The 15,460-nt window shown below is 36.0% G+C and overlaps 1 protein-coding gene across 5 annotated transcripts in view; it reads left to right on the top strand.

The window, feature by feature from the left end:
• The window catches only part of prkcz (protein kinase C, zeta), a 132,294-nt gene that overhangs the window by 55,123 nt on the left and 61,711 nt on the right, over positions 1–15,460 (top strand). For 4 of the 5 annotated variants that reach the window (XM_048208747.1, XM_048208745.1, XM_048208746.1 and 1 more), the window contains one exon: positions 13,316–13,401. In XM_048208747.1, coding sequence (XP_048064704.1) covers positions 13,316–13,401 — 86 coding nt within the window. Of the gene's footprint in view, positions 1–2,640; positions 3,030–13,315; positions 13,402–15,460 lie in introns of those variants that run through there. The other variant, XM_048208743.1, reaches the window with a different exon arrangement.

Genomic DNA, 15,460 nt, shown 5'->3' with positions numbered 1-15,460 from the left:
AAAAGGAACTCTCCCCAACACTGGCTGCCATTTTATTTTATTTATTTATCTTTTACTAGCATGTAAAAATTAACACTTATGTATTGTTTGGCTAATTTTGACCCGAAAATTATTTCCCATGTTCTGGTGTGTTCATCTCATAAATGAGGTTTGTTTATTTTCTTTTTGTTTATCATCATCTTTTACGAGGTACCTCTGGCTTTGTCTTCTTACATAGATGCTAAAATGCTAAGGAAGGAGAGAAGATAATAAGCTGCCTGATTGTAAGTGAATGTTTATAACATAACATAAAATTGACAGTACATACATGGTACATAGATGTTAAAGGAATAAAAATGTTAAGTAAGTAGAGAAGAGAATTAAGTTTCCTGACCAAAATATTAAGTTTTAGACCAAATGTTACAGGCTGATTAGGTACAAGCAACAAGTTGCAGTTGGTTAATCTGAGATGTAGCTAGAGTATATCTCATAGTCATATTGCTAAGGTATGGTGGACCGACACCATGAACATTTAAAAATGTTTCAAATTTAAGTGGGATTTAACTAGTCAGCATTTTTCCAGCTGCATTCTGAACTGTTTTAAGTGTTTGATAGACTTCTTTGGTGAGTTCGTTTAACTCATTTTGCATATTCACTACATGTTTTTTTCCATATTTATTCTATAATATGTTGGTTGCTCACAGAGACAAATATGCTGTATTATGTTTATGCAAATATATTGTGTAGGTGCCAGTTGTCACAATGTTCTTTAAGGCTTGACTCACTGATTGTCTACATTTAAGCAGAGTGTGTGTGTGTGTGTGTGTGTGTTTGGCTTTGGTCCAGTGAATCCCACACACTCTGTGTGAAATGTACAGATACACTCCCATCCCACGCGAGAGCAGATCAGAGGGGTTACATCACAGCGAAATGTGCCAGCAGTCAAGGAGTGTATGAGTGAAAATGTGTTGTGATCTGATTACTCTGACATTGTGGGAGACTTCAAAACGACGTCGAAACAATACGATTGCATACATGGAGCACTCTACAGGAATCGGAGGCATCTGTGTGTGTGAATGGGTAGTCGTGTGCCCCATGCTAACTCCCAAAGTAATCAAATTTTGTCTAATCTTTTGGATTAGGACACGGCTGATAAATTAACTTCCTTTTTAAATTAAGTGCAAACTTCAAAGCAGCCTATTCACAGTAATGTTATTTGCCTTGCAGTGGTTTATGAAGCTCCTCCCTGTCAATTAACACATTACGTTAATGTCTGCTGCTGAAATTAGCATCTCCTCTCAGCGGGATGCCGCTAACGTGCTCATTGTCATTTTTCTCAGCTGCTATTGTCCCTGTTATATGCTAACACATTATTTTTAAGGGCTATATCCTCCACTTTTATAGCATTGTTAGTCAAGGTATCTGGCAGTTTTACGTCATCTTTTTCTAATCTTTCTGACAAATTTAAAGGTACAGTAGCAAAAACCGTCTGTTCTGAAATCTATGTAAATGACCTCTACCATGATTGGCTAAACAGTTTACCTGTGCAATGAGTACACTCCCAGAAAAATGTGCAAAACTTGTACCTTTAGGGGTATAACAGCAGTACGTTAAGGGTACATATTACTAATCTAAGGTACTTAAATGCATCTTTTAGGGGTTGACAAGGTACAGAGTTGTCCTTTTAAGGGTACTGCCACAGTGACAAGCTGTTGTACCCCTAAAGGTACAGTTTTTGCACATTTTTTTTCTAAGAACTCTTATTTACAGTTATCTCGTTCTCCCTGATAACAGCCTCTTAGCAAGTTCACAAAGCAATTTGTCCAGAAATGTGCTATGCAACTGTGTTTGTCATCTGAAGAGCAAGGAAAATCCTGTTTTCCATGATATGACCCATTTAGATTGTTTTACTTGAAGGCACAAAAAGTCAAGTAAAGGTCATCTTAGGTCCTGATCTTCTTCTCAGGAAGCTTGAAGTGGTGGGTGTAACTGTTGCCAGATTTTGTTAATAACTGACTTTATATCATTGTTAGTGTATTGAAATTTGTTTCTGGATTTATTTGTCAGTGGAATGTTTATGCAGAGACGTCCAAGGTTGAAAACATTTTGATTTCATTAAAATAAGTAAAACAATTTTTTTTGTTGCTATTTTGTTAACAAAAACTAGTAATGTTTTTATCACTTATCACTCTTTTTTTAATATAAACATCCTAGATCAATCAATATCATGATAAATTAATAAAGCATATATATACCCATATACATACCTTCTTTACCTCATTGGCAAGTTTTCTTTTTCTCGTTTTAAACAAATTTATTGAGGTTTATGCTCAAAACAAGAAACCATTGGCCAGTGGGGTAAGAAAAATAGAGTAAATAAAAATAAAATGAATATCTAATTAAATAATTAATTTGCTTATTTTGCCTTAAGAATATTTAGGTATTTTTAGTGAAAACAAGATGAAATACTGATTAATAAAATGATTTTTGCAATAAAGCCTCTCTGAGAAAAGTGAGTCTGAAGTGGCCAAGAACAGAGGAGTTAGTGTTTTGGTGTATGTTCAGGTCTCAGTGGCCGAATATAAGGGCCCTTATACAGAGAGTGCTAAAATGTTCTGCTCCTGCTGCGTTCCAGCCGTGCGCTTCAGTCCCGGCTGTTCATTCAGCTCAAATCCCACTGCCTGCTTTGATCCTACACACCCTCAGCTCAGCAAAGGAAAGCCCCCTTTATCATCTTCCTGCCAGCCCAACCAACAATGTGTGGAAGTGAGTCAAACCCATTTTAACTGGTCCTGCTCTCTGAGCCCCTAGCCTTTACACACTCACCAGACAAAGACCCTCACAGAGGACGTTCAGCCCTGGCTGGAGCATTCTGGGGTCAGCGTGGCACGCCATGGCGGGCTTCTCCATTTCGATCCAGAACTCGCAAGGTGCAACTCTAACTCTCGTGCCGCTGTGTTCCCTCGTCGTAGTTCCTCTGACCGGAGGAGGAGGTGGAGGAAGAATGTGGGGTGACGCAACACTGGTCTGCTCTCCGACTGTCGCAGGAGGTATCCACAGCGTTTATCTTAGCAGTGGGGAGAGGGACATGAAATGGAAATTAATCTAAATTACTGTCTTTTTTGGAAAGTTTTCATCTGTTCCAAGACTTAGTGAAGTGCCTCACTGCCTAACCGAAATGAAAGAGATTTATTTGAAATTATTTGATGTTCTAAATAGGCAGCAAACTGCATGGGGGATGATGCGATACACTAATAAGATGAACACCACTGCAAAAAATCTGTTATTATTTTCCAGTTAAAATATCCTAAAATTCTTGAAACAAGATAAATTGACTTGAGAAGCAACGCTTTACAAGATTTTAAGATTTGTTAGCAGATAATGTCTTTAGTATGAGTGTATTTTACCTTAATAGACTGGCAGATTTTTTTTTCACTTGTTTTTGACTTATTTCTACTTCAGTCAAGTAAAAAAAAAACACAAAATGACAAAATACACTTGTATGCAAGATGCAATCTATGAAAAAAGGCTTAATAACTTATGCAGCTTTGCTTCTAAAAAAAATGTCTTGTTTTAATGATGTTAACAAATTTTGTCTGGAAAACAATTTAAAAATTATTAATTAAAAACGATTTTTTTCAGTGTATACATAGCACACACAATTTTATGCTAAAATAGTGAGTTTATATATTAATTTCAGCAATGTATGACATCAGTGTATATATATATATATATATATATATATACAAACATGACGGGTCAGAACGTACCTTGGTATTGAAGTCACGGTTCGGTACAGCAGTGGGGAGATTCAATTATAATAAACATTTTCTTAAGGATAAAAAAAATTGATCTCTGCTAATGCTGTGAACTATATACATGGAGCCTTTTCTTACACAAAACTATAATATTAAAGGTTACAATTAACACTGGAGCCCAAACTATTAAATTCAGTTGCTATTTATTTTTAGATATAATAATCAACACTCAAATAATAAAAAAAAAAAACATGTAAATTGCACATAAGGCAGATTTTGCAGTAACAATCTACTAGATTTAAACCTCTCTTGTTTTCATGTATTTATATACAGATATCAGATGGGTTCTGATGTGTAGATGAAGTTTGATCATTCCATAACTCCGGTTCTTACTCTCTTTTCATAGTCAGTAATAGATATTCAATGCAATTCAGTGTAGACTTTCCGGCTCCAAAGCCATTGTTCAATTTAAGGTCAGAGATTTGGATCACTGCCATGATACCTGCAGTCTCGCTGGAGCTGCATCAATTCTTTTTTAACTTAGCCTACCATTAATGGTGCATTTGTCTCATATTTCATCAAGTGAAATCTTCACAAGTGTGCTGGAATGTTCAATAATGCATTATTTTCATTAGTGTTAAAGGTGCATCAAGTAATTGTTTAGTTTAGTTGGTTTAATTGTCCAATACAACAATGGTCTTAGACTTTATTCTGAGATTTCCGATGCTAATAAGCATACAGTAGATGTATGTTGTCAGTTATGATGCAAATTATGTAATATGTATGCACTGTATACACTAAAAAAGACTTCTTAAAGAGTTTATACACGCACACAAACACATATATGACTCGTAGTCATAATCAATCATCATAAATAGCAGTCACAGTACGCCTGTCATCTGTTTTCTGACATCACACATAATAGATGACTATGTGTGATTGTGTAAAGGACGATCTGGCATGATTCCAGGTCTAATTAACAAGGTCAAATGAATATGTTAAGTGCACCGCATGCGTGTGCGGTCACGATGATGACTGATAACAACTGACTTGACTAAGTAGCGTTGTGTGATCACATCTCTGCTGTGCTAATTCAGTTCAGTGTGGAGAATGCCAGCATCGACTCTATTCCAGTCTTGCTTATACCCTCGGGTGCGGCGTCGCCCTCCATCCACTGGAGCAAGGGCAGATTTATAATGACGGGTGTAAGTTCATGAGCGTGCTCTGACTGAGCAGTTGGTGTCACCGGTTAAGTGCAGCTGTAAAAAGGACAGGGCAATTAAGGATAGCAGGGATGGAGAATGAGAGCACAGTTATGATCAGAGTCAATCAGAAGCGTGAAAGATCACCGTCATTTTACTTATTAAACCATCATATTATATGTATAGTAAGTGCTGATGTCTGTGATGAACGTGTTCACTGTGATAATTTTTCCTGGTTAAATACATGATATTGCATTAACATGCATTTAACTTCCGTAGTGTGAAGTATTTCCAGGTGAAACAGAAAACGAGTGGGAAATATGATTTTCTTCAGGGTTTGATTGGATCATAAAAAGTAGGCTATGATGTTGTTAGTTAATATTAATGTCCATGCCAACCTTGAATTTGTCTTAAGAAAGAAAAGTAATTTCAGAAGTGGTGAAAGTTATTAAATTTCAAAAGAAGAAAGTTAAATGGTCAATTTAGTATTTAATTTTCTGATACATGAACTATAAGGTTGGTATTCTGGTAATTTTTTATAGTAACATCTCAGGAACGTGTTCATTGTTGTTGGACACTGTTTTGCACATTTGGGGCCAGATTTTCTAAACGGCAAATTTTTCGTGAGAGCGCAATTTTTTTTTTAAAAACTCACAACGCGCAAATTAAAGAATACAGACGGAGCCTGATCCTTTCCATAATGACCAACACAATCTACCAAGAGCAGCGCAAATTAGCACATAGTTTAAGACATGCTTTTTTGGGGCAGTAAATAATGGTGCAAATACCAGTAAATTGACTAGCGCAAACCTTAGTAAATCACCTTGAATGATTCATTTAAATGCTCTCCTCCCATAAATTTTGCGTCTGAAAGGGAAACTACAAATGCATATGCAATAAGTTCAGCCCCAAAAATAACTGTCCATGCAATTCAAGCCCTAATTTTTCACTGGATGTCTTTAGTAAGTCCTGACAGTAGTTTTTTTAATACCAAAAGAGGGTTTGTGCTGACGCAAGCTGTTAGTAAATCTGACCTTTGGACTGTTAAAAGAATAGCTTATGTTGAAATAAAAATTCAGTCATTCTTTAGTCACCTTCATGTCTTTCCAAAACTGTATGCTGTTGTTTTTTTTCTGTACACTCTTAAAAATAAAGGTTCTTTATTGGCATCATGGTTTCATGAAGTACTTTTTAAAATCTGTACACTGAAAATTCTTTGGGGAACCAAAAGTGATTCATCTATGGCATCGCTGCAAAACCCCCCTTTGGGAACCTTTATTTTTAAGAGTGTAGTACACAAAAATATTTTTCCACATACATAAACATACCAAAAAAGCACCATGAAGTGGTCCATATAACTAGCACTCTATATTTAAGTTGTCAGAAGCCATACGGTAGCTTGAGAAACGTGTATGTTAGTGTTCTTTTTAACCCAGGAAGAACCCGGTAAATACGCAGATGATGTGGTCACATGACATCCAGCCTGAGAGGTGTTGGTTGTGGACATGGAGTACTCTTTCTCTTTCTTTCTGTGGTCAAATGTTAGAGATAATGGCAAAAAATAGTGCTGGGTAACTATGGCAACAGCACAGTTTCTCTAGGACTCTCCCTGTAGGGGTGAAGTTAATAAGATTAGAGATAGATCTCAGCGATGACAGTGCTAAAGACCTCGGCTCTGCCTTTTAATTAGCCCCTCACTTTCCCTCTCTCTCACACACACAGACACGCACATACACAGACACAAAGCAAAGGAGTAATTGTATGTTGTGACATTGAACATCATCTGGTATTCTTCAGTCCAAGAAAAAAATCAAAAAACAACAGCTCACCAGAAATTGAGAAAATCGATTTATAGTTTCATTACTCTGAAATAAATCAATGTTTAGGCATATTTAGAATTAAAGGCCAGTGGACAATCTCACATTTATTTTCTCGTTTTCCATCCATATTTGTATGTATATACAAAATCTGAAATGCAAATTTAATGCAAAAATAATAAGGAAATAACCTGTATATATATATATATAATATACTGTCAAACCAAAATTTATTCAGACACCCTGAACATTTCATTCATTATTACAGTTTAGTCAAAATATATCAAAAATGTCTGAATATTTTTTGTTTATATATATATATATATATATATATATATATATATATTAGGGCTGTCAAACGATTAATCACGATTAATCGCATACAAAATAAAAGTATGAGTTTGCCTAATATATGTGGGTGTACTGTGTGTAATTATTATGTATATATAAATACAAACACATCCATGTATATATTTGAGAAATATTTACAAGTATATGTATTTATTTATATTTTTATATAATTTATATTACATATAAATAAATTTTTTTTGTACATAAATAACACATTTCTCTTAAATATATACATTAATTTGTGTGTATTTATATATACATATTATTTACACACATTACTCACACATATATTATGCAAACTCAAACTTTTATTTTGTATGCGATTAATCGCAATTAATCGTTTGATAGCCCTAATATATATAATATATTTTAAATATATTTTATTTATTAAATTTAAGTTTAAGTTTGCATTCATCTGTCACTTTGGTTTATACTATATTTAGCCTAGTGTTTGTTCTATATGTTATGCTGGTATTTTTTATGCATTTGTACAGTTGTTCGTTTTGTCACATCAATAATTTAGCATATTGAAAAAAGCAGTTCATCAATAAATAAATAAATATATATGAATTTGAGGACATTTTTGTTTGGTATTGTACTGTGTTAGGTCGGCCTTAATGCAGTCTGTTCAGAAGATTCATCTAGCATTTGTTTTTGATGATCCGATGCTGTCTGAAGCCTGAGAGTGTTTTGCAAGATCAAAAACTTTCAGATTTGAGGAGACATGCGTAGACTCAGCTCCTTTTAAACAGAAAGAGAAAGCTCAGTTATTCAGCTTTTTTTTTTTTTTCCCATCACATTCTACTGAAAAAAATTATTGCTGTATCTGGTAGATGCTTTTATTCCAAGCGACTTTCAAAGTAAATCTAGTCAATTTATATGTTCCCTGCAACTCCAACATTGACCTTGGCGTTATTAACAGCATGCTCTTTCAGTTGAGCTACAGGGAATGAAAAAATGAGTGCTTATGATGCAAATATCTACAAACCAACCTGATTATATAACAGAGAGAGACACTGCTCTGATTTAATGGAGCTCAGAGCAGTTTTAAAAGTAGAGCTCTAGTTCTTATTTTTGATGTTCCTCCTTCTTTGATGCCTGTTTTTGCACTTCACAGTGTTGTCAGTGATGCATTTTGTTGCACAGCATTTGGCAAACCGCTTTGTGTTTTTGTTGTAGCCGATGCTTGATGTTCAGTGTATTGTTGCATGTGGTGTGTTTGTTTGAGTGTGCGTCGGCTCTCATGTCCGGATCTCTCGTCCACAGAGCTGCTGGCATCTGGCACGTATGGCACAGGAGAGAGTGTGTGTTGCCATGGCGATGATGGAAAAATTGAATTTGTGCCTGCCGCACCCTCAACCAGGCCGTTTCCAGGCGATTGGTATCAGCTTCACTAAAAGAGCTCTGTCAAGCCTGGAAAGAGCGTTTAAAAGCAGCTCCTTCATGGGTGAATCACTTGAATGCATCATTGTGACTCAAAATCACTAACATGTCATGGAAGATGTGGCAGCCAACCACCCTGCCAAGTTTTCCAGTGCAAGACAGAGTCAAGTTTACATTTACAGTTGCCTTGGCTTATGAGACTTTATGACTGGAACAGTCAGTGAGGATTATGGGATTGAGAAGAGAGACTTGAATGAGGTATAGTTCATTAAAAAAATACACAATTTCATTTTCGACATTGAGAAATAAATTACTGTTATGTGGCCAATTCCTGAGCCAAGATGTCGGGCAGGGCTTCAGACCTATACATGCTGCCTAACAGGTCGAAGAACAGGTGTTTCAGTGCCCATCTGGATGATTATGATAGCAAACACGTAGCTGTTTCCTGAGCAGCTGTTATTGTGCTCTGTGAGGGGGATGAGCGTTTGTAGTTCTGTTGAAGTCTGTCACTGGTTTGATGAAGGAGAAGAACATTGTGAATTGTTTTGTTTGCTGGAAGAAGGTAGAGTATAATAACTTGTACTCGTCTGGCTGTTTTAAACATTTGTTGAAGGAAATCTTTAGCTAAGAAATATATTTATTTAAGGGTGCCATGTTTTATACTTCTGCAGCATTTTATTTTTCATCTGAAGTCCGCTTATAATGGACTTCAGGTGAAAAGTCATGTGCTGTGTCGCTCCCTATACCCTCATTCGCTATTCGCTACATTAGTCCACTAATATAGTTCACTTGAGGGAGTGAATGAAAACGAGTGAGCGAATTCAGGCACTGAGTGTGCCAGAAGGGCTGCTGCTTTTGCATAGTTTGTGCTTGCTGTTTAATAATTATTTGAATTATTTGAAATATTATACCTAGCAAACTGGCAGCTCCAGTAGTAAGATGAAAAGATTTATTTTGAAGTCTGTCATGGAAACTAGCACGTATAAACCTTAATTAAACAATTTAATAATCATTTAAAAATGAATTTATTTATACCTGTATGAAATTACGCTGTACCCACATTCGACCAGTGTTTTGGAAAAGGGATGGATGGAGAATTCAGCTGTGGGCGCCATCTTTTGGTCAGACGTGGAGATTAATTCACTGCGTGACATTCATAGTGCATTATGGGTATTCTTTAGCTTTTGAGGGTACATTGGTTGTACACTTGTTATTGCGGTGCATTGTGGGATTGAATGAGTGCACTCGATAACGTCCACTATCCCTGACTGCAACATAGTGTCTGCCCAGATCCGGCCCACATCTGGTCCGTGTGGAATCCATACTGATGTGGGCCAGATCTGGGCTGACACTATGTTGCTGTCTGGGTATGGTTCCAGACACTACTACAAATTTCTGTCCCCTCAAACAGTGCCCTATTTAAGGGTATAGGTGATGATTTCGGACACAGCCATAGTTAGGGTTAACAGGTTTTTTTTACACTATATTATTTTAAATTCTAATATTTCACAATATTACTGTTTTACTGTATTTCAAATAGCAAAGAGACTTCATTTTTGAAGGATGAATGATTAATTAAAGGTGCCCTAGAACCAGTTTTTACAATATGTAATATAAGTCTAAGATGTCCCCTGAATGTGTCTGTGAAGTTTCAGCTCAAAATACCCCATAGATTTTTTTTAATTAATTTTTTTAACTGCCTATTTTGGGGCATCATTAACTATGCACCGATTCAGGCTGCGGCCCCTTTAAATCTCGCACTCTCTGCCCCCCGAGCTCTCGACTATAATACAGTGCATTTACAAAGTTCACACAGCTAATATAACCCTCAAATGGATCTTTACAAGATGTTCGTCATGCATACTGCATGCATGCGTCGGATCATGTGAGTATAGTATTTATTTGGATGTTTACATTTGATTCTGAATGAGTTTGATAGTGCTCCAGGGCTAATGCTACACTGTTGGAGAGATTTATAAAGAATGAAGATGTGTTTATGCATTATACAGACTGCAAGTGTTTAAAAATGAAAATAGCGACGGCTCTTCTCTCTATGAATACAGTAAGAAACAATGGTAACTTTAACCACATTTAACAGTACATTAGCAACATGCTAACAAAACATTTAGAAAGACAATTCACAAATATCACTAAAAATATCATGTAATCATGGATCATGTCAGTTATTATCACTCCATCTGCCATTTTTCGCTGTTGTCCTTGCTTGCTTACCTAGTCTGATGATTCAGCTGTGCACAGATCCAGACGTTAATACTTCCTGCCCTTGTCTAATGCCTTGAACATAAGCTGGCATATGCAAATATTGGGGTCATATATATTAATGATCCCGACTGTTATGTAACAGTCGGTGTTATGTTGAGATTCGCCTGTTTTTCGGAGGTCTTTTAAACAAATGAGATTTACATAAGAAGGAGGAAACAATGGATTTTGAAACTCAATATATGTATTTTCCATGTACTGAACTCTTGTTATTCAACTATGCCAAGGTAAATTCAATTTTTGATTCTAGGGCACCTTTAAACTTTTGTCATCAAGGCAGGCCAAGATGCTGAATATTAATTTATATTTAAATATCAGTGCTAATTTTAGTATTTTATTATACCTTTTAACCAGGCATGTCACCACAAATTGATGAAATTTGTCTTTTTTAATCCTTTCTCAGTTTAATATGCAGACTAAACTATAATTAAGCCATTAATTAGAGGCTTATTTTCCCAACACGTATAAACACTGTGGCACCATTAAAACATTGCTCTGTTTGTTTGACCAGCCCAACAACAGCAACTTTGGCTCAACCAATAGTGTGAGTTTGGGGTGGGGCTATCATGTTTTTCTGACCAATGACAGGAACATGGTTCTTTAGGAACAAGATTCTAATTTTTCAACATCATGTTAATGTGTTCCATGATATGATGATCAGTAAGAAATAGTAAATAATTATATTTCAATTAATCATATAATTTAACTGGATTCTTTTTTATGTAATCCACTTTTTAATCCGCTTTTTGTCTGGCCTTTTATCAAAAAATGATAATAACAGTGACTGTTTTTCCCCATGTCAGCCTCACGGGGTTTGATGTTAAAGTTTAAGAATTCGCTCCTCTCCTCATGTCTAACTCCTCTGTTGGGGCACCAGTTTCAGCTTTATCATGTTCTATTAATAAATGATTCATGTTGTGTAGTTTTGATGCAAGCGACACTTTAAATATCTAAATGTGTGTGGTATGTTTATATGTTCTGAGTGTTGATTTTATGCTGACATTTTAGGTTTAGTGCACTCAAAGCTGAATATATGTTGTGATTGGTGTTATGTTTTAATATTCAAGCACTGCTTTATGCCACACACTAGTTTCTGAAGGCTTAACAGACTTTCATTTTCTCATTTTGCTTAGATCTCTCTCTCATACACACAAGTGTCCCAGGCCTTTGAATCTCCTCTGGTGCTCATTAGTGGCTGACACTTGAAAGTTTCGACAATATTTCAATATTTATCGGTTTTACGTAACTGAGCTGCAGTTGAGGGCAGAAACATGAAACGGCAGCAGACAGACCAAATCTCCAGGGTTTGAGCACAATTCTCAGCCTCTCCTTTATACTTGAAAATGATGAAGGTCTGCCAACTTAACTGGAACATTAGATAAGGGGCATAATGACGTAGAGATATTGGGGTATCTGAGGTACCTGTGAATCACTAGCGAGGATAATATGGTGCTTGACTTTCAATGAGTTTAAATTATTTATGTATTATCATTGAATCTTCAGTGATAAATTCAGTCAATGGACATCATTGTCGTTATAATAAGCAATTCAGCCACTAAAGGTATAGTTTATAGACAATAACAGCTGCTCACCCCCATGTCGTTCTAAACCTGTATGACTTTCTTTCTTCTGTGGAACAGTAAAAGATTGAAATTGTCAGTTTTTTTGTCCATACAGTGATAGTCTATAGTGTCCGGTGTTGTTTTGGACCTCATTGACTTTCATTAAATGGACAGAGAGAGAGAGACAAAATGGTATTTAAACTATTTGAAAGGCAAACACCATAATTTAAGCAATATGCAATTTTTTTCATTTATAATAAGCAAATTCTGTCATTTGTTCTTCTGTGGAACTGAAAAAGTTTGAAAATGTCTCAGGGTTGTTTTGGACCCCATTGACTTTCATTGATTGTATGGACAAAAACATTTTTCAGAACATCATCTTTTGTGCTTTGGCATACTATTTCAACTCACTATTTTGGACACATAAATCCTAATTTTGCACACTGTTTAAGGTTTATAGTATGAGAATTCAGATGCAGCCTGTATTTTGGTCTGTATGTGCTCAAAAACCTCCCAAAAAGGTCATCGGTGAGACATAAAGACAAAACCCCAGAGATGCAGCAGATCAAAGTCTCATTGTGGTTAAATCAATTTGAGTCAATCTAGACGCTTGTCACTTTTATATGAAACAGTCGACATGTGACCAAAGTGATGCTGCAGGGAATAACAGATCGACAAGAAAAAAGAAATGAGAGAGTGAGAAGAGGAGGGTGGGTCAGATGGAGACACTGAAGCAACGAAAGAGAGCAAGAGACAGGGAGGGATTGATAGCATTTTCCCGTTGCTTTTGAGTGCGGCATGTTTTCATCCAGTCGCAGTTGAAATCTGTCCACGTTCACTCGGGGTCAAGACCAGCCACACCTCTGTCCATCTCCTTTCTTCTGTCTCTCGTCTTTGAATCCTCATTCCGTGTTGGGATTGATTTGTTTTCATTCCTCGAGTCTCCATGTTGCTCCTATACAACCGTTTCCTCTCTCTCCTAGAATCGATCTATCGCCGTGGAGCTAGACGATGGAGGAAGCTGTACCGGGTGAACGGACACCTCTTCCAGGCCAAGCGCTTTAACAGGGTGAGTTAAAATCCTCTAGTCCTCTCCAGCTTGAATGATGACATCTGATTGGAGACTTAATGTATTTAACCCACTTTGTTCAGATGTCAGTCTGTTTGTGAGATGATTGCATTTTATGATAGATCTTGTTCAGGGCAAATAGCATTCTGTGATAGTGAACACATTTTTAAAGGGTGTCAGAGTTGTTTATGTTTGAGCTGCAAAAATATCTCTAAATTTGTGGATGTCATACACTTGAGCAAGATGGGCAAGAGAGAAGTAGACTTACAATAAGTATCTGTAGCTGTAGTAAGTAGTTTTTAAATACAATCTGTGTAGCTATTTTTTAATTATAATAAAAAATAATATACTCTATGGTTCAAAAGTTTTTTTGTTTTTTTTAATTAATACTTTTATTCAGCAAGGATGCATTAAATTGATCAAAATCTAGTGGTTTTCCAAAGTTACTAGCCACTCAGCATTTTCACTGGCCAAAATTTTGACCTCAATACCATGGGAAAAATATTGTCTCATAATTTAGCAGGTATTTTAGGCTGCTGTCACTTTAAGACCGGACGCACGGATCCATTATACAGTTACACGTGTTTTCTTTCTCAATGGTGTACAGTTGAGCTCAAAAGTTTACATACCCCTTGCGGAATATGCAAAAATGTTAAGCATTTGAACAAAATAAGAAGGAAAATCATGAAAATTGTATGTTTTTTTTTATTTAGTTATGTCCTGAATAAACTATTTCACATAACAGATGTTTACATAAAGTCCACAAGATAAAAAAAGATAGCTGAATTTAAAAAAATGACCCAGTTCAAAAGTTTAAATTCCCTTGATTCTTAATACTGTGTGGTTACCTGGATGATCCATGTTTTGTGATGGAGTCCCTTGTTTGTCCTGAGCAGTTAAACTGAGCTCTGTTCTTCAGAAAAATCCTTCAGGTCCTGCATAATCTTTGATTTTCCAGCATCTTCTGCATATTTGCAGTACTAAATGAAAAAATATGATCTTTAAACAAAATAAGAAAAACTTACATATCATCTTCTTTGTTCAAAAGTTTTCACCCCCTGGCTCTTAATGCATCGTGTTTCCTTCTGGACCATCAATGAATGTTTGAACCTTTTGTAATAGTTGTGTTTGAGTCCCTCAATTCTCTTCAGTGTGAAAACACAGATCTCAAAATCATATGGTCACTGCTGGAAAGGGTTCAAATATGCAAAAGATGCTGGAAAATCAAAGAATTTGCAGGACTTGGAGAATTTTTCTGAAGAACAGAGCTCAGTTTAACTTCTCAGAACAAACAAGTGACTCATGAAAAACCATCACAAAACAAACAACCAGTAATCATCCAGGTAAACACACACAGTATTAAGAATCAAGGGTATTTAAAGTTTTGAACTGGGTCATTTTTATAAATTCAGCTATTTTTTTTATCTTGTGGACTTTATGTAAACATCTGTTATGTGAAATAGTTTATTCAGGACAGTACTAAATAAAAAAATAACATGCAATTTACATGATCCTTCTTATTTTGTTCAAATGATTAACATTTTTGCATATTCTGCAAGGGTTATGTAAACTTTTGAGCTCAACTGTATGTTCAGTTAAGACTGTGTTTACATCAATATTCGCCAAGACCGGCATTCTGACATTATTTTGTGTGTATTTGACTGTTTAAGTGCAATAAGCAGCGAAAAAGAACTCAATTTAGTACTGAGAGATGGCTTTATGTGTGCCCTCTTTGGGTTTGAACAAATTCTGTAGGAATGAGTAAAATTACATTGACATAGAGTAAAATTATGCGCAATACGCAAAATCCCATGCTGAAATTCAAGCCCTGTAACACCAACAATAGTCATCCAGAGCGAATGAAACAAGTGAGTGAGGGGAGGCGGGTTTGTGTGTCGACTCGCTGTCTGAGAGATGAGAGAGCGAGAAAGTGCAGCTGGTATCGTGTATCTATTCTGTGGAAAATGAGTATTGGAAGTGTTTCAGATATTTCAGTATCGATTATGTAAAGTTTGTTGAACTTTTTTGATCCACTTTAAATGTTGACTACAGTATTATA

The sequence above is a fragment of the Megalobrama amblycephala genome, linkage group LG12, assembly GCF_018812025.1.
Source record: "Megalobrama amblycephala isolate DHTTF-2021 linkage group LG12, ASM1881202v1, whole genome shotgun sequence".
NCBI classification, from domain to species: Eukaryota; Metazoa; Chordata; class Actinopteri; order Cypriniformes; family Xenocyprididae; genus Megalobrama; species Megalobrama amblycephala.
This window is presented reverse-complemented; position numbering and strand designations above follow the sequence as displayed.